The 23,981-nt window shown below is 33.9% G+C and overlaps 1 protein-coding gene and 1 pseudogene across 1 annotated transcript; one reads left to right on the top strand and one right to left on the bottom strand.

Annotated features, from left to right (window-relative positions):
* Positions 1-445: 445 nt before the first annotated feature.
* On the top strand, positions 446-7,703 carry LOC107763734 (SNF1-related protein kinase regulatory subunit gamma-1-like; annotated as a pseudogene).
* Positions 7,704-12,203: 4,500 nt separating this feature from the next.
* Positions 12,204-15,919, bottom strand: LOC107763733 (putative LRR receptor-like serine/threonine-protein kinase At1g14390). The gene is made up of 7 exons (XM_016582225.2): positions 14,339-15,919; positions 14,123-14,256; positions 13,395-13,638; positions 13,113-13,297; positions 12,992-13,035; positions 12,792-12,903; positions 12,204-12,582 (listed from the first exon to the last, which is right to left on the bottom strand). The coding sequence occupies exons 1-7, from the start codon at positions 15,579-15,581 to the stop codon at positions 12,310-12,312; spliced, it is 2,235 nt and encodes a 744-aa protein (XP_016437711.1). The 5' UTR covers positions 15,582-15,919; the 3' UTR covers positions 12,204-12,309.
* Between the last annotated feature and the right edge of the window lie 8,062 nt (positions 15,920-23,981).

Raw genomic sequence — 23,981 nt, 5'->3', positions numbered from 1 at the left:
ATATGCAAAACTATAATACTAGAATTCATAACCAATAATGGAAATAGAGGAAGAAAGAGGGAAAAACGTGAAGTTGAATCCTTCTCCTTGCTCCAAGTGTGTTCTTGCCTCCCCAAAGTGTTCTCTCCCTCCAAAGTAGTGTCTTTCCTTCAAAAGCACGTTTTAGGATATATTTGTAGCGACTAGGGTTTGTATGCGGCGAATTTTTCTTCTTTTATTTCGGATTGGAGAAGTTGGTTTCTTTTGCTCTGGTCCCGGTCTGCTGAAGTGAACCTCGCTTCGCTGTCCGGGACTTTTCTGATTTTTTCTGCTGCGGTCCCGGTCTGGCGAAGTGAACCTCGCTTCGTTGTCCGAGATTTTTTTTTCTTCAGCTCTTTTTCACCAATTTTTCTCCTATTTGATCAAGTTTCCGCATAAGTTTGTTCCGACATATAAGAAACACGCAATGAGTATATTTTCACTTCAAAAACGGTGTGAATTCCCGCAACTCACACAAGAACTACACACAAACACACTCAAAACATGCACTTTTCATCCTTTATCACTTATCGGTCTATTCAGTCGCAATTGCTGGAGCTGGTGTAAGTGCTGTTGGTGCTCTTGGAGCACTAGCTTTGAGCACCACAATAGGACCTGTTGTTGTTGCTGGCCTAATTGTTGTCGTGGTTGGTGCAGCCGTGGCAGGTGGCGTTGCTGCAGAAAGAGGAATAGGAAACGATGCTCCAACTACAGCGGATAAGTTGGGCGAGGATTTCTACAAAGTTATACTTCAAGAAGAACCTGTTATGTCAACAACGGTAAGCTGCTCTTGCAAAAAGAATTCCCTTAAGCTTCTAGTATTTCATTCAGTCATCTTGATAGACCAAAAGTTCATTAAATATTTAATCAAGTTGAGTACAAGAAACCGTACCATTATCATGAACTTCAGTCATTAGTCTGAAATAGGGGTGGCAAATGGGTGGGTTGGGTCAAATTTGGGCTGATCAAAAATGGGTTACGTTAATAGACGGTCATGACCCAATCTGGCCAAAGTTTACTTGGGTCAAGATGGGTTGGTTCAAGACTCTGAAATATATGATGACTCGTGTGTAATATTGGTCCAAGATGAGCTTAGTTGTAGCTACATGGTCAGTAAGGACTCATATAGTAGACCCTCACTTGCATGGGATTGAGGCATAGTTGTTGTAAAATGACTAAAATGACGACTCGTGCACCTATTTTTGCAGGTGGTGTCCATTGTAAAATCCTATCCCAGGGAAACTTTTGGCTGTCATGCTGCTGTTATCAAAGTATAGGCTAAGGAGTGTGCCCGTGATTGAAACGGGGAAGCCATTACTAAGGAACTTCATAACTCAATCCGCTGTGATACAGGGCCTTGAAGGATGCAAAGGGAGGGAAGGATTGGTTTGATTGCAGTTCTGCTCTTCCTATATCAGATCTTGGTCTCCCTTACATGTCCCCTGATGAGGTTAACTATTTCATAGCTAATGATAGTATATTATCTTTCTGATAATATAGAAAACAACGATGCAAAGTTTGTTAGGATCGGGAACACGGGTAGTGCGGAATTTAGCCAAACAACGGTATAATGACAATAACAAAGATAATAGAAGTTGATAATAACGGCAATTAAAGAATATAAAGAAGACACAAATTTAACGTGGTTCGGTCAAGGTGACCTACGTCCACAAGCGGAGAGGAGCAATTTCACTATACCAACAAGAGTACAAAAGAGAGTACAAAATTAGAGTAAATACTCTAATTAATCCCAAATACCCCAAGAGAATAACCTCACAAGATCACTCCAAAGAAAGGTTTCACACAAGTGTTTTCCAACACTAACTCTCTTACAAAATACTCTATAATGAAATAAAGGAGGAGAAAGAAAGACAAGAGTGAAAATCTCTTGAATTGGTGTGTTTACAAATAAGGAGAAACTCCTCTATTTATAGCAAGAAATCCTTGGCCTAATAATGGATATTATGTCATGGCAAATGTCATGATCCATAAATTTGTTATAATGGATATTATGTCATGGCAAATGTCATGAACCACAAATTTGTTATAATGGATATTATGTCATGGCAAATGTCATGAAAATTTGGCCATATTACAAATCTCCACCTTGGCCTAATTTTGGCTGATATAGTAAATTTGCTCCACCTTCTCCGCAAAAACCCTAATGGGCAAAATCATTCTTCATAAATGCCAATCAAGTTCAGGCAAAGCTTGAACTTGGACACTGGAAGAGGTTTTGTGAACATGTTAGCAGAATTGTCTCTAGTGTTGATCTTCTGAACAGAGACTTTTCTTTCAGCAATGGTTTCTCGGATGAAATGATACTTTATATCAATGTGCTTCGTCCTCTCATGATACATTTGATCTTTAGTCAAGTGAATGGTACTTTGACTATAACAGAAAATGGTAATACCACTTTGGTGTAAACTGAGTTCCGCAAATAGACCCTTCAACCATAAAGCTTCTTTGGTCGCCTCGGTCACTGCCATATATTCTGCTTCGGTAGTAGATAAAGCTACTATATGTTGTAATGTAGCTTTCTAACTAATAGCGCAACCACCGATGCAAAATACATAGCCTGTCAAGGATCTTCTTTTGTCAAGATCACCTGCATAATGTGAGTCTACAAAACCAACCAAAGTGTTAGTATTTCTCCCAAACTTCAAACATGTGCTTGAAGTACCTCGCAAGCATCTGAGAATCCATTTCACAGCATGCCAATGTGCTTTACCAGGGCAAGCCATATACCGTCTTACAAGCTGTGAAATGTCTGGACGTGTACAAACTATTGCATACATAATACTGCCGACTGTACTGGAATAAGGAACATGTGCCATGTACCTCTCTTCTTCCTTTGACTGCGGGGACTGAGCAGCTGATAACTTAAAATGAGCAGCAAGAGGGGTACTAACTGGTTTAACATCTTTCATGCCAAACCTCTCCAAGACTTTCTCCAAGTACTTCTTCTGGGTCAGAAATAGCCTGTTGGCTTTTCGATCTGTTTTGATCTCCATGCCAAGGATTTTCTTAGCTGCTCCCAAATCTTTCATCTCAAATTCACTTTTCAGCTGACTTTTCAAATTGTGAATTTCTGTTAAATCCTTAGCAGCAATGAGCATGTCATCAACATATAATAATAGGTACACAAATGAACCATCAGTTAACTTCCGGAAGTAAACACAACTATCATACATGCTCCTCGAATAACCATGACCCGACATAAAGGAATCAAACCTTTTATACCATTGTCTTGGAGACTACTTTAATCCGTACAAGGATTTCTTCAACAAGCAAACATGATCTTCTTTTCCTTCAATTTCAAATCCTTCGGGTTGATACATGTATATTTGTTCCTCAAGTTCGCCATGTAAGAAAGCTGTCTTAACATCAAGTTGTTCTAATTCCAAATCATACATGGCAACGAAGGCAAGCAAGACACGAATAGAGCTATGTTTAATAACATATGAGAAAATATCATTAAAATCAACTCCTTGTACCTGACTATAGCCCTTTGCAACTAATCGTGCCTTATACCTCGCATATTCAACCCCTGGAATGCCATCCTTTTTCTTGAAGACCCATTTGCAACCAACAATTCTTTTTCCTGATGGGGGCTTCACAAGAGACCAAGTACCATTCTTGTGGAGAGACTCAATTTCTTCATTCATTGCAATCATCCACTTGGCTGAGTCAGCACCAGAAATTGCTTCTGAATATTTTGATGGTTCTCCAATTTCTTCATTTTCCTGTGCAACTGAAAAAGCAAATGCAACATAATTTCCAAACCTTAATGGTTGTTTACCTTCTCTTCTTGGTCTATGTTTGGCTATAGAATACTCCTCTTCTTCTGGTTCAACTTCAGGAATTTCAGTTTCTGTCTCAACTTCAGGAGTTTCAACTGTATTTTGCTCCAAAGTTGATGAGCTTGGCTCAGAAGGAATGCCAATCTCAATCTCCACCTGGTTCTGTGTACTCTTTCCTTTAGCTGTATTACAAGAACTAGAAGACTCTTTTCTAGAATGTAACATAGAGAATTCATCAAAGGTTATATCTCTGCTAATTCTAAATTTTGGTGCCGTGGGATCAGGATACCATAGTCGGTATCCTTTCACCCCAGATGCATACCCAAGGAAAATACACTTTTTTAGCCCTAGGCTATAATTTTCCATCATTTACATGCATGTATGCAGGGCAACCAAATATCTTTAAATCAGAATAATTAGCAGGAGTACCTGACCACATTTCCTCTGGAGTCTTAAAGTTCAAAGGTGCAGAAGGAGCTCGGTTGACAATATAACAAGCTGTAGAGATAGCTTCTGCCCAAAAGGCATTTGTCAACCCAGCATTTGAAATCATGCAACGAGCCCTTTCCAAAAGAGTTCTATTCATCCTTTCTGCCACACCATTTTGCTAAGGTGTCATTCTCACAGTACGATATCGAGCAATTCCTTCATTCTTGCAAAATTCATTGAACTCATCATTACAAAATTCCAAGCCATTATCTGTTCTAAGCCGCTTAACCTGTTTTCCTGTTTGCTTTTCAATCAAAACTTTCCATTGTTTGAAATTTAAGAAAACATCACTTTTATTTTTCAGGAAATAAACCCAAACTTTCCTTAAATAATCATCGATGAAAGTTAACATATACATGGCACCACCTTTTGATGGGGTACGTGAATGACCCCAAAGATCTGAATGAATGTAATCCAAAGTACCTTTTGTTCTATGAATCGCTGGAGATTTGAAGTTGACTCTTTTCTGCTTCCCGAACACACAATGTTCACAGAACTCCATATTTTCGGTACTTTGGCCACATAAGAGACCTCTTTTACTGAGGATGAAAAGACTTTTTTCACTCATATTCCCCAATTGCATATGCCACAATTTAGTGATGTCAGAATCTGATTTATCTGATATTGAAACTGCAGCAGCACCTGTAACAGTAGATCCCAAAAGAGTATATAACGTACCAGATCTGCGTGCTTTCATGATCACAAGAGCACCATGAGAAATTTTCAGAACTCCACCTTTACCTGTGTACTTGCACCCAAGAGATTCTAGAGTGCCCAAAGAGATGAGATTTTTCTTCAAGTCAGGAACATGTCTAACATCGGTGAGAGTTCTCACCACACCATCGTGCATTTTGATTCGGACTGTACCTTTTCCAATAACTTTGCAGGCAGCATTGTTGCCCATCAAGACAACTCCACCTCCAATAGATTCATATGTGGTAAATAAATCCCGTCTGGGACACATATGATAAGAACAACCCGAATCTAAAATTCACTCATTGTTAGATTTGAAACTATTATTAGTTGCTAAAAAAATAGTTCCCTTAGTCTCATCAGCAGTTACACTTGCTTCGGAAGTGTCAGTATTTTTGTGCTCATTTTTCTTTTCTGTATGCTTTTCTTTGTTTTTTCAATTTAAAGCATTCAGAAATAATGTGACCTTTCTTATGACAATATTTGCACATGACTTTTCTGTATCTGGATTTTGACCTTGATTTAGGTTTCTCACTACTTGAATCTTTCTTATTGGATCTACCTCTTATGAATAAGCCTTCCCCTTGGTTCCCACTAGTTTCCCCAGTAATATCTCTATCTATTTATTCTTTTGATTTCAAAATAGATTTGATATCTTTATAAGAGATATTATCCTTTCCATAAAGCATAGTATCTCTTATATGTTTATACGACTAGGGTAAGGAAACAAGCAATAACACAGCTTGATCCTCATCTTTGATTTTAGCATCTATGTTACTTAAATCCATAAGAAGAGAATCAAAAGTATCAAGATGAGTAAGTATAGAGGTACCTTCAGCCATACCAAAAGTGTAGAGTTTTTGCGTTAGGTAAAGCCTGTTTTCTACTGTTCTTTTCATATATAAGGTTTTAAGCTTTTCCCATATGCCTTTGGCTGAGCTTTCTGCTGCAACTTCACGCAAAACCTTATTTGAAAGATTTAAAATAATAAGTGCTTTTGCCTTTTTATCTATGACGGCAAACTCCTCGTCCATCATTTTATCCGACATCTTCTCATTTCCTTGCAGTGCCAAATCTAAGCCATCCTGAGTTAGGATAGCTTCCATCTTTAATTGCTACATCCCGAAGTTTGCACTTCGGTCAAATTTCTCAACATAAGACTTTGTTAGAGTCATTTTGGCTGTTTAAACTAACCCGATTAGATCTGGCTTTGATACCAATTTGTTAGGATCGGGAACTCGGGTAGTGCGGAATTTAGCCAAACAACGGTATAATGACAATAACAAAGACAATGGAAGCTGATAATAATGGCAATTAAAGAATATAAAGAAGACACAAATTTAACGTGGTTCAGTCAAGGTGACCTACGTCCACAAGCGGAGAGGAGCAATTTCACTATACCAACAAGAGTACAAAAGAGAGTACAAAATTAGAGTAAATACTCTAATTAATCCCAAATACCCCCAAGAGAATAACCTCACAAGATCACTCCAAAGAAAGGGTTCACACAAGTATTTCCCAACACTCACTCTCTTACAAAATACTCTATAATGAAATAAAAGAGGAGAAAGAAAGACAAGAGTGAAAAGCTCTTGAATTGGTGTGTTTACAAATGAGGAGAAACCCCTCTATTTATAGCAAGAAATCCTTAGCCTAATAATGGATATTATGTCATGGCAAATGTCATAAATTTGTTATAATGGATATTATGTCATGACAAATGTCATGAACCACAAATTTGTTATAATGGATATTATGTCATGGCAAATTTCATAAAAATTTGGCCATATTACAAAGTTCGTGATTTTTTCACACGTGCACCAGGTTATTAGCATCCGAAGTGATGAACTGATATTGGAAGCATTCAAGAAAATGAGAGATAACAACGTTGGAGTTCTTCCAGTTGTTCAAGGACCAAAAAAGAAGATTGTTGGCAATGTAAGCTTAAGAGACATCAGATTCTTGTTACTCAAGCCTGAACTCTTCTCCAATTTCAGGTACATTTTAGGTCAACTTGTCTGTTCCTCTTGATATATCTGATCATTTTCAAGATTATTAGAGTCCCCATTTTAGTGAAACTTTCTCATAGTTGAACTATGTTAGCAAATCAGACAGTACTATCCATGATAAACTCACACATTAAGTCAATTCTCAATTTTACTATGATGAGAATTAATCATAAGAGTTTAACTTTTATGCACTGACCCTTTAAAACTTCAATACTATATCAGGTCACCTAAACAACCATGTACGGGTAACCGTCTCCTAAAAAGTGAGACAAGTAACGTGGAAAACAAGATAGTTACTTGTTACAACAAGTTAATAAACATTGATCAGTTAAATCCTTATCCTAATAGCTCATTCATATTTCCTATCTATCGTTATAATGGTATTGGAATTTGGCCATCCTGATTGCAGGCAATTGACTGTCAAGGACTTTATGAACACAGTTGCTTTAAGTCATGAACCTTAAGACTGCTACACCAATAACATGCAAGCTTGATTCAACTCTTGGTAATGTGATAGACATTCTTGCTTCCATGTCAGTTCACAGGATATATATGTCACAGCTGGTGAAGATAATGAAGTCATTGGTGTGATTACACTCAGAGATGTCAGCTCTTGTATTTCATCTTTGAACCACCAAATTGTTTTTATAACTATTTTGGTTTTTCTGCACAAGAAACGTCGGCGGAATGATGCATCTGCTGGTGAATAAGCAAGATGTGTGTGAGTAGATGCAAATAAAACACAAGATCCATCCACTTTAAGATATGTTCAAGATTTTCTTTATGTCACTACAACAGTTTGGTTTTTCTTACTATTCTACTTTGACCGCAGACAATTCTGAAATATCTCGACCTTTTTAGAGAAGTAAATGTGTAGAGCCAAGTGTAGTGTGGTGTAGTAGTAGGCACTTCTAGGCCCCCTTCTCGGTTACTGGATTACTCCAGTGCTTCGGCTACTACGGACCCTCTGCCATCCATTGCAACAGAGCGGTTTCATGAGCGGAGGAGGGGGGAGGGGGGGGGGGAGTTTAGGGGTTAAGCTATGACCTCTGGCTGACCATCAGTGGCGGATTTAGGGGGAAAAAGCCTTCGTCGTCAAATTATATCGTGTATATAAAGCAAAATCTATTTTTTACCTCTATATATTATGTTTTGAATCCCCTTGACATAGCCCAAAAGCATTGCTTAGCGGTCAAGGGGGTTCAAAACCTTTGTGAGGTCACTAGTTCAATTCGTATTGGTCGTACTTCGAATTCGAATACATATCTACTCTTGATGTTCCCAAGCACACCGTGACACAGTCAGTGTAAGGGTGGGCATCGGTCGGTTCAGTTCGCTTGTGAATGTTATCGATTCGGCATATCGGTTATCGGTTTATAAATATACTAAATCAATAACTGAACCAATAAGATATTGGTTATCGGTTACTCGGTTATCGATCCTTATCGGTTCGGTTATTGGTTTACCTAATCAGAATCAAAAACATCCAAAAGTTTCATATTTTTATTAAAGAAATCGTGATCATATTGTTAAGAGAAAGGAACTGAATTTTTGCTTTTGAGAAAAGAGGGATTAAATGTCAACTTTAGAAAAGAAAATTTTCTTTGCATTTGAAAATCCCAATGAATGATCTCAATTTTCAAAGTTATAAGTTAGCAGGAGTAAGAAATAAGACATTCAACAATTTAATCTTACTAACTATCTTACTACGGGCGGACATAATTTACAGAAAATAATAAAATTCTAATCTTGTAAATGCTAAAGAACCAGTGCAACAAAAGAAACAAATAGAAAAACTAAAAATCTGAACAATTAGTTCTTTAAAGTTTAAAACTAAAAATCTTAACGGAAGAATTAAGATGAGAAATTAATAAAAATTTAAAACTTACTCTAAGGATTAAGGTCAGAAGAGTAACTGCCAAAAAAATTAAGAGAATGAACGAATGAAGCAATAAGGTGGCTTTATATACTTAGTAGATAAAATTATAATTTTAATAAATCTTATTGGGCTATCGGTTAAACCGTTAATAAAATTGGATAAACCGAGACCCGAACCGATAACCCAATAGTCAAAAAATATTAAATCGTTATCGAACTATTTACCTAATGTGATGACCCGAAAGGTCATCTTTAAATTTAATATTCATTTCTGTGTTCTGAGACCTCAAATAGCACCATTCAGCTTTCCTCGACTTGCGTACGCAGTTCGTATAATTTTTCGGGAAGCTTTTAAGTGAAAAATTGATTAAAATGTGAATTTGTACTTTGAAACTCACTGAAGTTGACTTCGGTCAATATTTTGAGCAAACGGACCCGGATCAGTATTTTGACGATCTCGGTGGGTCCGTATGGTGATTTTGTACTTGAAACGTATTCGAAAAATTATTTGGAGGTTCGTAGTTAAATTAGGCTTGAAATGGGTAAAATAGAAATTTAAGCTTGGAAGTTTGACCGGGGAGTTGACTTTTTGATATCGGGGTCGGAATCCTATTTTGAAAATTTGAATAGGTCTGTTATGTCATTTATGACTTGTGTGCGAAATTTGAGGTCAATTGGACTTGATTTGATAGGTTTCGGCATCGAATGTAGAAGTTGAAAATTCTTAAGTTCCTTAAGATTGAATTGGGGTATGCTTCATGGTTTTAGCATTGTTTGATATGATTTGAGGTTTCGACTAAGTTCGTACGATGTTTTAGGACTTGTTGGTGTATTTGGTTGAGGTCCTGGGGGCATCGAGTGAGTTTTGGATGGTTAACGGAACGAATTTTGGATTTGGAACCTTGCTGGAAATTTTCTGGTGCAGTATCTGGTTTCCTTCATCACGTTCGCGAGAAGTGTCTCGCGTTCGCGAAGAGGAACTGGAAGCAGGCGAAATTTACTCTTCGCGTTCGCGAAGAGGGGACCGCATTCGAGAAAGGTAATGGACAGTGTTCATCGCGAACGCGTGGGAGTGTTTGCGTTCGCGTAGAAGGGCGAGGCCTGGGTGGGCATCAGGCGATAAGGCTTCGCGTTCGTGAAGGGGAGACCGCGTTCGCGAAGGCCAAGCTTGGCAAAGCATCGCGTTCGCCAGACTGCCCTTTCGTTCGCGAAGAAGAAATCTGGGGCAGCACAAAAATGTGCTTCGCGAACGCGAGGGTCCTGTCACGTTCGCGAAGAGGAAAAAAACCCTGGACATAATATTTAAGTTCTTTCATCCCATTTTCCATTTTTGAAGATTTGGAGCTCGAAAAAAGGCGATTTTTGGGAGATTTTCAAGAAAAATAACGGGGTAAGTGTTCTTAACTTAATATTGGTCAAATTACCTGAATCCATTGTTGTTTTTAACATTTAATTGATGAATTGAATTGAAAAATTTAGAAAAGCCTCTTGGTTTAATTTGGAGATTTGAGGGTCGAGATTATGTCGGAATTTGGTAAAATTTGTGTGGTTAGACTCGTGGTTGAATGAGCTTTCGGATTTTATAACTTTTGTCGGGTTCCGAGACGTGGGCCCCACGGGCGATTTTTGAGTGCAATTTCGGATTTTGTTGGAAAATTTATATTTTCATATGGAATTAATTTCTATAATTTGTATTGACTTAATCGAATTAAGTGTGACTAGATTCTAGGCATTCAGACACTAATTCGCGAGGCAAAGGTGTATTGGAATCTTGAGCTGGTTGCAATCAAGGTAAGTGTCGTGGTTAACATTGACTTAAGGGAGTAGGACTTGTTTGTCTATTTGTTACTTGATATAATGTGCGGGTACAATGTATATGTGAGGTGATGAGTACTTATGCGTTGTGGTTGAATCAAAGCATGCTGGAAAAATTTGTTCATTTTGAATAATTGCCTATTTAATTAAGATATTCCTACTTAAGTTTATTATTGATTATTTGATCATTATTCATGAAATTATTATTGATTTAATTATTGTTGAATATTGTGGAAGAATGTAAAGCACGAAGGGTGATGTCGTGCCATTTATATTATTTATATTATCCTTGTCATGGTGAGAAAGAGTGTAAAAGCACGAAGGGTGATGCCGTGCATTTTTCAAAGAGTGTAAAAGCACGAAGGGTGATGCCGTGCCAGAAGAGAGTTAAAGCACAAAGGGTGATGTCGTGCCAGAAGAGAGTTAAAGCACGAAGGGTGATGCCGTGCCAATCTTATTATTTATTTATAAATTCATGGAAAGAATGAGAGTAAAAGCACGAAGGGTGGTGTCGTGCCATTTCCATATTATCAGCTGCTCATTTTATTATTGATGAATTAATTGGATGCTACGTGACACTTCTCCTGCTGAAATTTCTATATCATTCCCCTTCGCATGTTCCCTCCCAAATTTATAAATTATTAATTATTGTGTTATTGTTGCTTCGTATTTGTATAGCTTGTACAGGTTGTTTACATATGTGTCTTGTCATAGCATTGTCACTACTTTGTCGAGGTTAGGCTCGACACTTACGGAGTATATGGGGTCGGTTGTACTCATACAATATTATGCACCTCTTGTGCATATTTTGGAGTTGGTCCCAACGGCGTACCATAGACTTGCTCGGATTCAACTAGCTAGAGGAGACTTGAGGTATAACTGCACAGCGTCCGCAGTTCTGAAGCCCTCTTCTATCTTATCTTAGCTGTGTATTATCTTTCAAACAGCTTGAATTTTTTTCCAGACCTTTATTTGTATTATTCTAGTAGCTCGTGCACTTGTGACACCAGATTCGGGGATGTATTTGGATGATTCGATTGTTATGGTCTTCTGCACTTTATTTCAGTAATAGACTTCCGTTTAATTTGATTTGTTTAAAAATGGTTAAGATTATATTAAAGTTGGTTTGCCTAGCAAGTGAAATATTAGGCGCCATCACGGTCATGAAGGTGGAAATTTCGGGTCGTGACACCCAATAACCCGATATCGATAACCCAATAGCATTTTATCGGTTCGAGCTATCGGTTATACCCGATATATGCCCAGCCCTAACTCAGTGTTCACAACAAACCATATATTCATTTACTATGGTTAAGTGAATAAGTGAGGTAAGAATGTGTATTAATTAACTATGATTTAGTGATAACAATGTATGAGAAAGACATATTTTGGTACTCATTAAGTTGGTGTAAACACCGGATGCAAGCAAGTTTTCTCTGAGATCCCAGTATAGATTCTCAACTAACAATATATGCTTTGTATACTTGGGTGCTATTATGATGGAGAAAACAAAAACATTTATTCAGTAAGCTACTGAACTGCGCTATACAGGAGGCATACAAATGACTATAACAAGGTAAAAACTATATCATGCCAGTTCTCTATCAGTAAAACTTATTGCTAAGGTTTCCACTGACTTTCCCACTGAGGTTCCCACTGAGGTTTCCACTGTTGGTTGCTCCTTCTTGAACCTGAATTGAGTATTGCATATGCCAAAGAACATCTTCAATTGATGGCCTTCTGCTCGGTTCTTTATCAAGACAATTTACTGCAATCTGGACCATAGTTTTCAACGATTCATATGCAAATGTACCCCTAATACAAGGATCTGTTAAATCTCGTAGCTTTGATGGTGATTCCGCTAAGCAAGTCTCCACCTGCATGTCATAGAAGATGCAATTTTGGTTTTGAGGTCGTTAGATAGATTTAAGTTATATATACTGATAGCGTAAAGATTAAGTGAGTTTTAAGCTGTGATAGCAGGTTAGTGTAACGAGAGAATTCTTTCTTCGCGTGTCTCTTGTTTCTCAAAGGGTATAATACTTCTTCTATGGCTTGAGAGTTATTAGGGTCTTATTATTGTTACCTGAAGCTTAAGGTCTTCTGTCTCACTTTGGGAGTTGATTGGCCGACCAGTAATAGCCTCTAGTAGAATTGTTCCCAATTGATAGATGTCTTCCTTTTCTGCTTCTTTCGCGCTGAATGTGAAGCTTATATTAGTAGGTAAATTGGAAATGACAGCAGGAAAACAAAGAAAAAAAAGAGAAAACGGAGGTGAAAGCATACCTGGTTAATTGGTCCGGTCCAACAAGAGGACTTTCAGAACCAACCTGTAAATATTTTGTATGGTCAATAACGCGTTTTGAGCAAGATTTTTGTATTGTTGTTTGTGATTTACTAGCATTACCTTAGAAGGCAAAGATATGTTATAGCAGCTTATTCTAGCAGTAAGAGTCTCATCCAACAAAACATTCTCAAGCTTTATATCATTTCCAGTGACTCCTCCAGTGTGCAAATACTGGATTCCTTTTGCAATTCCCATTGTTATTCCCATTCTTTGTGGCCATTTCAATACATCTCTTTTTCTCCAATCTGCCAAAAGAACAAATTCCGGAAAATAAATTCAGCCCTTAATCGTTCAGATTGCAGTTTTAGGGATGCGATTAAAGTAATGATAACAATAGCTTACCGCTAAGATGATCCTTTAGTGATCCATTGACAACATTTTCAAGCACAATAAATACAGTGCTAGCTGTATTTGGGTGATCTTGGTAAGTGACAACACAATGTCCAAGTACACTAACCAAATGCCTATGTCTTAGCTTTGATATCATCTCCATGTGCTGCTGTAGAATTTGAGGTGAATGCTTCTGCTTCAATTTCAGACATTTCACTAGGACCACTGCTCCATCTCTAAGCCAACCTCTATATAGCTGTCATTAATAAAACACCAATTCCCATATCTCAAAAAACATGTCAAAAAGAAAAGTTTGTATTCACCTAGATTTTTGACAAACATATCGATATTACTATCTCCAATCTATATTATCTTTTCTTTTAAGGTTTTTGCATTTGAAGGGGAGCCTTGGCGTAACTCGTAAAGTTGGGTTCGAGCCGTGGAAATAGCCTCTTGCAGAAATACAGGTAAGGCTGCATACCCCTTAATAAAGACATTTAATAGCCTTAGTCTAAAATATAACTTATCTCTCTCTTAAACGTCTCGCTTAATTAACACTCAACTAATCGGAGCAGTAAGAGTGAATTGGGAAAAACATAAAAAATGCTTCTTGTTTTCTAAAATGTTGAATATTTTGAAATAAATTCAATTTTCCAAACCGACAAATAATATGGACCGGAGATAGTAATATCTCTTCCTATTTTTTCTTTTCATTTTATAATGAAATCAAACAATTTTACCTGACCCTGGGAACCTTCTCCAACTAGATTAGTTGGATCAAAATTGTTTGTTGCATCTTCCATTTCCTCAAGAGTGAAAACATGATATGGAGGCAATCCTAATGATGTCAACCTCATTGTCCTCCTTGCATTCCCTGATCAAATCAAGTTAATAATAATATTGATTAAACTACAATCTAAAATATAAAAAATTCAAGATTTATTAAAGAAATTTACCTCCATCAGCAGTTTTAGAAAGGGTTGAATTCTTCTCAAAAGCAAAGCTATCATTCTTGTACCCTTGAACTCTATTTCTTGTAACTTTCTTGACAATGAAAAATATCAACAAGCCTATTGCACTCACTACTACCACAATTCCTGCAATTAATCCTATTACAACACCAAGTTTGATTGTGGATTGTTTTTTCTTATCATCATCAGTTTTTGAAGGAGGCTTAACAGCTATTGCTTGTTTTTCACAAAATGTATGTGGATGTTGATACTTAGTACTACTTGTACTTGACAAACAATTCCAAACATTAATCACTGTCCTGTTTCTTGAACTTGATCCAAGACAAGCAGGCAATTTTCCTATCAAAAGATTACTCGAAACATCGACAAAATTAAGCTTATTGCTACAAGATACAGTTGCTGGAAGTGCACCACTTAGCTGGTTTTTGGCAACATTAATAGACTGAATTGCTGGCATTGAAAACAGAAAAGAAGGGATTGGACCAACAAGTTTATTTGAAGAGATATCAAGAATTTGCAAATGATTAAACTTGTTGAGTCCATTAGGAATTTCTGATCTGAAAAAATTGTTACTCAAATCGAGTGTAACAATGTTATTTCCTATAGATGGGAACTTTGGTCCTAAATGATTGTTACTCAAATCCAGTTCTTGAATTGCTATTAACCCTTTCAAATCTGGTACAGATCCATTAAGCAAATTTCTAGCCAAAACAAGAGATTTCAGATTCTTGAATTTTACTATTGATGATGGAATATCACCAACAATGAAATTTGAACTAATGTTTAGTACCTCAAGTGAGTGAAATCTACTAATCTTGGCAGGTAATGGACCCCATAATCCAAGTGAAACTAATGACAATTTCTTTAGACTTGAAAGTTTAGTGACAACAGTGAAAAATGAATCAATGGAAAATTTACCAGATAAAGCTTGAGGAGTAGAGGATTTTAAAGTCTGAGAAGGGGATTTTTTGTTGCCAACAATTGTTAATTCTGTTATGTGATTACCAGAACAAGTAATAACAAGAGAAGGAGATTTTGGAAGGTAACAAAAACTTGTCCAATTATTCCATCCTTGTAAAACTGGTGGATATTCAAGAAACTGTTGAATTTGGAAAAGGATTCTATTTTCAGCTGGAACTAACTGAGCAGAAGAAGATGGAACAAATAAAAACAAAAGCAGACCAAGAAAAAAGAGAATAAAAGGAAACTGGGAACTGTTTCTCATCATCTCTTGTAGCAGAAAAGAGAAATCAAAGCTATAATATTTTCAGCTCACAAAAGAGTGAGCACTTGCCTAAAGCCTAGAGAGTTTATGGAATGAAATAATTTCAAGAATCCAACAATAGAGTAATGATACACAGAGAAGAAGCTTTAAATGATTTACATTAATAAATAATGGAGTACAGATGTGTTGTCTGTAGCTAGTCTAGTTGTACAACTTTTGTGACAAGGATTCCATAATATGCCACACCGTGTATTGGTAGAAAAGAATGTGCAGAGACTGAGATAGAGAGAACAAAAAAAGTAGTAATTTTTATACACTAATAAAATAAAATCAAGTTATCCAAAAGATAATTACAAATAGTTATCTATAAAAAGCGAAATTATTAACATTGAAAAATAATGTATCTTACATGCGACAATAGATTTAAATATATTAATAGTATAAAAATTATTACTATAATTTATAAAAAGAGCGAAGAGAATCTTAGAGCCACGGTAAAGTTGTTTCGTCACTCTCACCCTTTATTAAGAAATGTATGTGATCAGAAGCATACCATTTTCTTGTGATATATACGTCAAGAGTTTAAACCGTGGAAGTAGTCACTAATGTTTATATTAGCGTAGGTTGTCTACATCAATACCCTTGGGGTGCGACTCTTTCATGGACCATGCGTGAATCTGAGATGCTTTGTATATCAAACTGCCTTTTTATTAATTATAAAAAAAGCAGCTTGCTACATGCAATATTTGCATTTGCAGAATTTAAAGAAGAGTCGCACCCAATGTAAACAGCTTAACCTAATACAAACGACAATAGTTGATACTATAATTCGAACCCCTGACGTGAAAGTTATATAAAAATAATTTTCATGTTATTCCAAGTCTGCCCTCATACATATTTATTAGTTTATAATTCAAAAAGAAAATTGTAAGAAAGAAATGTGGAGAGAGAGGGCTGCTTAAAAAGAATAAGGGAATTGAATGAGGGGAGGGGTCAGAGATGTGAGAGGAAAGAAAGTGAAGTTTCAATGTGAAATTAAGGTAACATGGTGAATGGTTGGATCTGTCAGTCGGTGCATATGTACAAAACAATAAAGCCAATGCACATTTCCTGGTCCTGCGGTTAAGGATAGAGCTAAGGGGTTCTATCTTATTAAATTACAAATTGTTTTTTTGTAACGTAGATTGGATTTGTATATATTTTTGTGCATGGCTGTTAGTATTGCTAAGGATGCCAAAGTCAAAAGTGGCTCTCAAATCAAAACACACTTCATATATTGTACTGTACTAACTAGTATTCTACTTGTTTGACTGTTTATACTTAGAACTAAAGTTCTTGACTTACGACTTAGTCTATCTTTATTGTCACTTGCCCAAGGGTCGTACAACTCATAATTCTTTGATAACGAGTGGTGGAATGGTAGCTAGCAATAATTGAACCAATTGCCCCAAACCCAATTCTTTCTTTGGACAAATTATTATGAACTTTCAAACTCCACTTGTATAATTTCTGCAAAATATACTTTAGTTCCAAGTTGTTCCAAACTCAAGTAAGAGGAAGATTATTTAGGGGAAAATCAATCAGATTTATAACTGATAATTGAAAAATAATCCTAATTTCAAAAGTAATTAAAATTTAGCCACTTTTTCATGTAAAGATAAAATCTAAACAAAAGTACCCTTAAAAATCCGAAAAAATTCTAGCATAATATGTTGGTGTTCGAATTTTTTACATATGATTGGATTTCAATAATGTGTTGGAGTTCCTACATAATATGCTAGAAGTTTATACGCAGAAGCTCCATAATGTAGCATATTATGATGAAACTTTCCGTGTGCTGGAGTTTCAACATATTTTTCAATGACTTTGCAAACACTGGCTATTTTTCAATTACTAGTCTGAAAACTGGTTAGCCCATACTATTTTCATAATTATTTATTCTGGTAGGTGGACAATTACCATAAATTCAAATCATGATGAAGCTTGTATTCAATGTAAAGAGTTGAATAGACCAAAATAGGATAGAAAATTCATATACCCTAGCTAAACGTTTGAGATTGAGATATAGTTGATTGAATTGAAATTCAGATTAATTTTAAATTTGGCACTAGAATAAGCATATTTATGCAAAATTAAAGCTAAAATACATACAAAATAAAATAAAAATTGATGAAAGTATCAACAGTGACGTGCATTTAGTAAGTGTAGTTCTTTAGCCAACAAGGAATGTGAAGTTGACTATATTTTGGCGACGTACATATTTGCAATTTGTTTCTTCGAAAAAAGTAATTCACGATATTATAACCTCAAGAAGAAGCAAACTGTAAAACTCCCAACTTAAAAATAACTTCAATATTGACAAACTACATAGATAGGACATAAAAATTATAAATTTCATGAACTTTATGGGTTTTTAATCAAATGTCCCGAGGATGTCGTACAGATCAATTCTTGATACATAACAATTAATTTCTTGAGAGACAAAGAAAGAAAACAAGTGTTAGAACATTAATTATTTAGACAAGGGCAGCGGCCCCTTAGGTTGGGGTCTGGCCATGACCATAAGAGTTTTTATGACACCAGAAATATATTCTTTTTATTTATAATTTAGGACCATACGATAAAAGACAAAACAAAATAATCATTTCATAATAAATTTCAATTCCAAAAATCATATCTGCTATCAAGATATTTATTAGGAAGCACAGTTGAATGGAAAAGGAATTAAATATTAACTGATCAATTATTTATTGACTCCACAGTATCATAAAATTGGATTTCTCCCCTTTCATTCATTTTGTCCAAATTCCTCCGTGCCCCATCAATTATTCAGATAAATTATCTGAATAATAAAACTTTGCCTTATGTAAACAGTAATTAAAGAGTTCATATACCAATTCCATATAATTGATCAACTAGATATGAAGAGGCTAATTAAAGTTAAATAAGTAGCAATATTTATCTTTGTACTGTTTACAAAATCATCATCACCATCATCATATACTAATAATTCATTTCTAACTAATCTCTAAGAATATATGAGTTATATCAGAAATTTAAATTCTAATTTTGGTAATAAAAAATTATTGTCCAATCTGGCTCTAGAACAATTTTTTTTAATTTAAAAAAAGAGAAAATAAGTGCATAGAATATCATGATTTGGGGTTTGTGTGGTGTGGCTATGTCACAATTTCTCAAAGCCAAAAATGAGGTGCAAAGCTAGAGAAAAAGCCTTGTAAAAAGAAATACCCAACCCAAGTGATATTATATTATACCCTTACCTAATCCTCTCATTTTGTTTCTGGCATTTAGCAAAATAACAAAATTTTATTGAGTAAGATGGAATATTATCTCCAAGAAACAAAAAATAAGTATTGTACTTACCGTAGTATTGCTACTCTTTTAATGCATCTATATAGTATTTGTTTTTCTGCTTTTATATTTTACTAAGTTTAGAGCTTTTCATATGTTTCCTTATTCATGCTAAATTTTCATCCACTTGGTCACTTAGAGAACTTTTCAAATTTTAGAGAAGTTGGACTTATAGAGCAATTTGTCAATTTTCACTTTTTTATAAAGAGTATTACATAACCAAATATATTATCTTGTTGTTGGTATTGCTTCTTTTTCATGACTTTTTCACTACTGTATTTCTTTTTAACACTGCTATGACTATGCTTTGGTTGAGCCGAGGGTCTATCAGAAATAACATCTCCACCTTCGCAAGGTAGGGGTAAGGTTGTGTGTACACTACCTTCTCGAGACTCCACTTGTGAAATTACACTGAATTTTTCATTGTTGTTATTATTGTATTGATTGAATTATATTTCATAACCCAAGGAGAAGAATATGACTCTTTACTAGTATCATAACCTCTCGATGGGAAATGGAACTTGGATCACAATGTGAACCTATTTATGAGTGGAATTTCGTTGACAAGCAAATTCCCCGGGAAAACGAATTTTTCTCCAATTGAGATGCTTCCTTCGTCTATGGATTCTATGCGAGATTCGGTTAGTGTAAAGTGTGATCCTAACTCAGAAGAAAAAGCTATATGCTTAACACATAGAGTTCGATGTAGGTAAGGATGTCATAACCAAATAATTGAAGCAAGTTTAAAATTAGGAAGTGTTACGTCGAGGCTTTCTTTCACATATTGTTTTCTAGGCATAAATATTAAAATGGAATTTATAATCTGATTATTTCTAATCACTTATAGATTCCTTCAATTAGAGATACTAGGCTTAAGGTACGCGCTTTGCGCGTGTACATATATCAATAAATATATAATTTTTAAAATTATGTAAATATTATTAAATAATATATTTGAGTTATTAAACAAATATTAAAGAGAAGATGTGAGTTCCTAAAAGTAATAAATATTAATCTCACTAAGCTAGCTTATTAAATAAAGAAATTCCACTCCACATAAGTCTTTATATGTTATATTATGCTTTATGAGACGTGAAATACATATTTGTTGACAATTATTGTTATCTTTGTTACCAAGACTATACACAAATAATAAAAATTCTTTTACCATAATTATTCAAAGATAATAAAACAAAATGAAGAATTTGAATCTTTTGGCCTTTTAGAAATTTGTGACTGAAGTGATAGAACTATAGCTACTAGAAAAATATTGATAAATAATACTATAAACTCTTATATAACTAATATTGAATTACAAAAAATAATGTAACACAATATTAAAAGAATATAGGGAACTATCATTTATTGGAATGAATATAAAAATAAAGAAAAATGATAATGACAACTTCTTTTGAATACAGTTTGTCTTATGTTAATCCTTAATGCTTCAACTTAGTATTTTTAGCAATTTAACTTTTAATACTAATTATAATGAATTTTACTCTATTTTCGTATTTCTTTCATGGCAAATGCTCTTCTTGTGTAAAATATTTAATGTACCTTAAGAGTTTTATCAACTTGGCAAATAATTTTACTTATATAATGATTTTGAAACAAAATTGAATTGATTTTTTTGTTGATTTATTAATTCAAGGACTTAATAATTTATTGAGATTTCATGCTTTTATGATAGTATAGAAGATACAAATTATTTTCGAACTTTTCTCCAACTCGAACAATATATTATTCGCTTTATCAATTTGTGTAACATTTAAAAACTATATTTAATAATTATTTAATCAGGTACAAAACCTCTTGCTTTTGGTAGTAACAGTATATAGAAACATCATGTTAGAATTATATGTTCCCTAATACGATGAATGAATGTGAGCATATTTGCATATTTCCATAGAAATTGCCGTGAGATATATAAAGAAAAGAAACGTAATACTCTTACTTCTCCTAAATAGCATCTATTTTAAAGTCCTTAGTATTTCTTACTTAATTCAAATAAGGAAAATTTAATAATTGAAATTGCAGTTGATTTTAAAGTCCTAAATATTATAAAAATAACTAAATTATAATTTTATCTAATATAAAGCTTAGTTGTGAAGGATAAAAAAGGCGAACGACATTTCGCTACTTGCCTTCGTGCTTTTAATATAATACTAGTCTTATGATACGCGCTTTACGCGTGTACCTACGTCGATAAGTATATAATATTTTTTAAAAAATCATATAAAAATAATATGCTTTCATTATAAAACTAAATTTGTTTAATATAAGTTACTGAAAATAATAAATGTTGATCATATTTAGCTTGCTCAATAAATGAGAAATATGAGTTTGATTTTTGGTGTTTCCGCCAGTTATCGAAGTTATGTAATTGACTTTTTTTCTCCCACAATCTCTCCGTCTCTTCTATATTTTTAATTATTTTTTGATATTTTTTCTGATTATTGAGTGCTGTTTAGAAAATACTATACAAAAATCCATGAAGAAGATAAATTTGTTTGAGTAAAAATTTTGAAAAATTTAAAAAATTTAAAAATAATATTAAATGGATTATAGTCATGGTATGACCAAAAAAAGGAATTATGGTCATTGTTATATTATTCAAATAAGAAAACATTTCATATGAGGTAAATCATGAGTGCTTTTAAAATTTAAAATATCAACACTTCCAATATAGTTTAAAGGAGGAAGATTTCAGAATGTTAAAATTGATGAGTATTTCAGTTCTGAATCTTAATTATTATTTTTTTAACTTCCCAAATAGGAGTCAGGTGAAATTGAGACTGATGTTGGGATGAGACACTTGTATAACGGTTTTGGACTTAGCTTTATACATGAAATTATCCTAAAGTTCTTATGCAATCATGTGTAATTTAGCTTTGTAAGTAAATCATTAAAAATTCATATAAACCCTTTGAATCGTCTAAAGCTCTCTTTATTAAAAATATTTTAAAAATTATAAATACTAATATCATGTCATGAATGTAAATTTGATAAAACCTTCCATCCGAATTTTTTTTGTATTTTAACTTTTGTTTGGTCTTCATTATTCAACTCTTTATAATATTTTTTTTCAAATTTTTATTTTATTTTATTTTGTTTGATAACAATATCTATGTATTTGTGGATTATGCAACTTATAATTTAATAGTTATTGTCCGTTGGTAACAACTTACAATAACTATAATCACTAATATTCATTTTAGTAATGAATCAGAGTATTTACAACTTAGTGAAAGCACACACTCCTAAGTTGCGTTATATAATTGTGATTTATTCCTCTAAGACCGTTTTCTAATTTATTTAATTTGTAACTTGGTTGGCTCTTAAAAAATTCAATAATGAAACTACTGTTGTTCGAGAAAAAAAAATTGAATTCTCTATTAAATAATATTTTTGTATTTACTTTTTGAATAAAAATAAATACTATTTTAATAATAATAATAAAATAGTAATAAAAATTATTACTATTATTTTTAATTATTATTACTACTACTACTACTATACACTTATTTTTACTACTGCTGCTACTATTCTTATTTATTTTGGCATAATAATAATATGAGTTGAGTTTAAAGAAAAAAATGATGAGTTATATTACTTACCAAAATTTTATTGTTGTTATTTTTTTTAAGAGGTGAGATGACAGTTTCTTCCTAAGATGATATTTTTTAAAATAATTTGTTTGTTGTTAGAACGTCGTAGCAAGGGTATATCATGGTACTTTTGTAAGCTTTTGTATTAGTCATAGCTGTGTTTGAACTCTTAATGTTTATTTCAATTGTACTTAACCTTTAAATTTTATAATCCTAAAGTTTTAGTATTTTTATGCTAATTATGTTTTAATTATATGGTTGGAACTCAAATAAGCGCCTACATCAAGTGTACCATACGAGGTTCTTTAATTATGTTTCCAAATATTATATAATCTTAGGATTTCCTATATATTTCAAATATGGAAAATTTAGTAATTACAATTTTAGTTATTTTTATTTTTAATGTCTTAAATATTAGGAAAAACATTATTAAACGACTATTATGTCTACTGTAAATTTTATTTTTAAAGGGTAAAAAAGGCGAACGACATTTCACTAAGGGTTTAGTACTTTTAATATAGTATAGATATAGATATATTAGTATTGATTGGTCACTTATTAAACTCACTCTCGTAGATGTTAGTATATTGTTAATAAATCATGGGAATCTTTGGTTAGTTGAAACTCTGGATTGTTTATTTGTTTCCTATATCTTTGTCATAATGGTCACAAGAAGGACAAAGTTGGTATGAGCTGTTTCTTATAAGTTATAAGTCGAAATACTAGTTCTCAATTGGATAAAAACAAAAAATCAAGCTTACTTAAAGTTTAAATTAGAAGTGTCAGACTTCAACACTTTTTAATTTTAAAAAAAAAAGGGATTCTACTCCATTATAGTGTGGGATTAGGGAAGGTGAAGGGAAATAGGAAAGTCGGATCTTCAAACAATATATCATATTTAACGAAAATAGGTATAACTTAAACGAATTAATCTTACATTAAATCCAACTATTGATCTCTCATTACTGATGAGTTCCTTCGGTTACATTAATATTTACATCAATCATACAATTTGCATTTGATAAAGAATCACTTAAATGTATGATATTGTTTATCCGAAAAATCGGATAACGTTGAATTTATGTATAGTTGGCAAGTAGATTTCCTTGATCTGAAAATAACAATACACATCTTTATGGTGCAAAAATAAAAAATGATGAACAAAGATATTTAGTGAGCTTTAGAAAGATAAACACAATTAATTCTGAATCCCAGCGAAGGTGTCTTCTATTACAATCTATCTTGCCTTTTATAGTCAAGGATCACTACTTTATCTATAGCAACATGATGGAATAATATTACTAGTGGAGGACCCATGATGGTGTGTCTCCTACTTAATTCCCGCCGAGATTCTCTCCTTTGGTGCGGTTGTAACAGCTTTTTGTCTGTGAATTCGATACTGACTCGAGCTCGACATCGG

This window comes from Nicotiana tabacum, chromosome 24 (genome assembly GCF_000715075.1).
Source record: "Nicotiana tabacum cultivar K326 chromosome 24, ASM71507v2, whole genome shotgun sequence".
Classification (NCBI taxonomy): domain Eukaryota; kingdom Viridiplantae; phylum Streptophyta; class Magnoliopsida; order Solanales; family Solanaceae; genus Nicotiana; species Nicotiana tabacum.
The sequence above is the reverse complement of the archived record's forward strand: the minus strand, read 5'-3'. Positions and strand labels throughout refer to the sequence as shown.

Excerpts from the sequence above, each read along its gene's own strand:
- LOC107763733 (XM_016582225.2), bottom strand. The coding sequence starts at position 15,581 with ATGATGAGAAACAGTTCCCAGTTTCCTTTTATTCTCTTTTTTCTTGGT. Across the intron at positions 14,257-14,338 it reads TTCTAAAACTGCTGATGGAG|GGAATGCAAGGAGGACAATG; the intron begins GTAAATTTCTTT and ends TGATTTGATCAG. Across the intron at positions 13,298-13,394 it reads ACTAAAGGATCATCTTAGCG|ATTGGAGAAAAAGAGATGTA; the intron begins GTAAGCTATTGT and ends TTCTTTTGGCAG.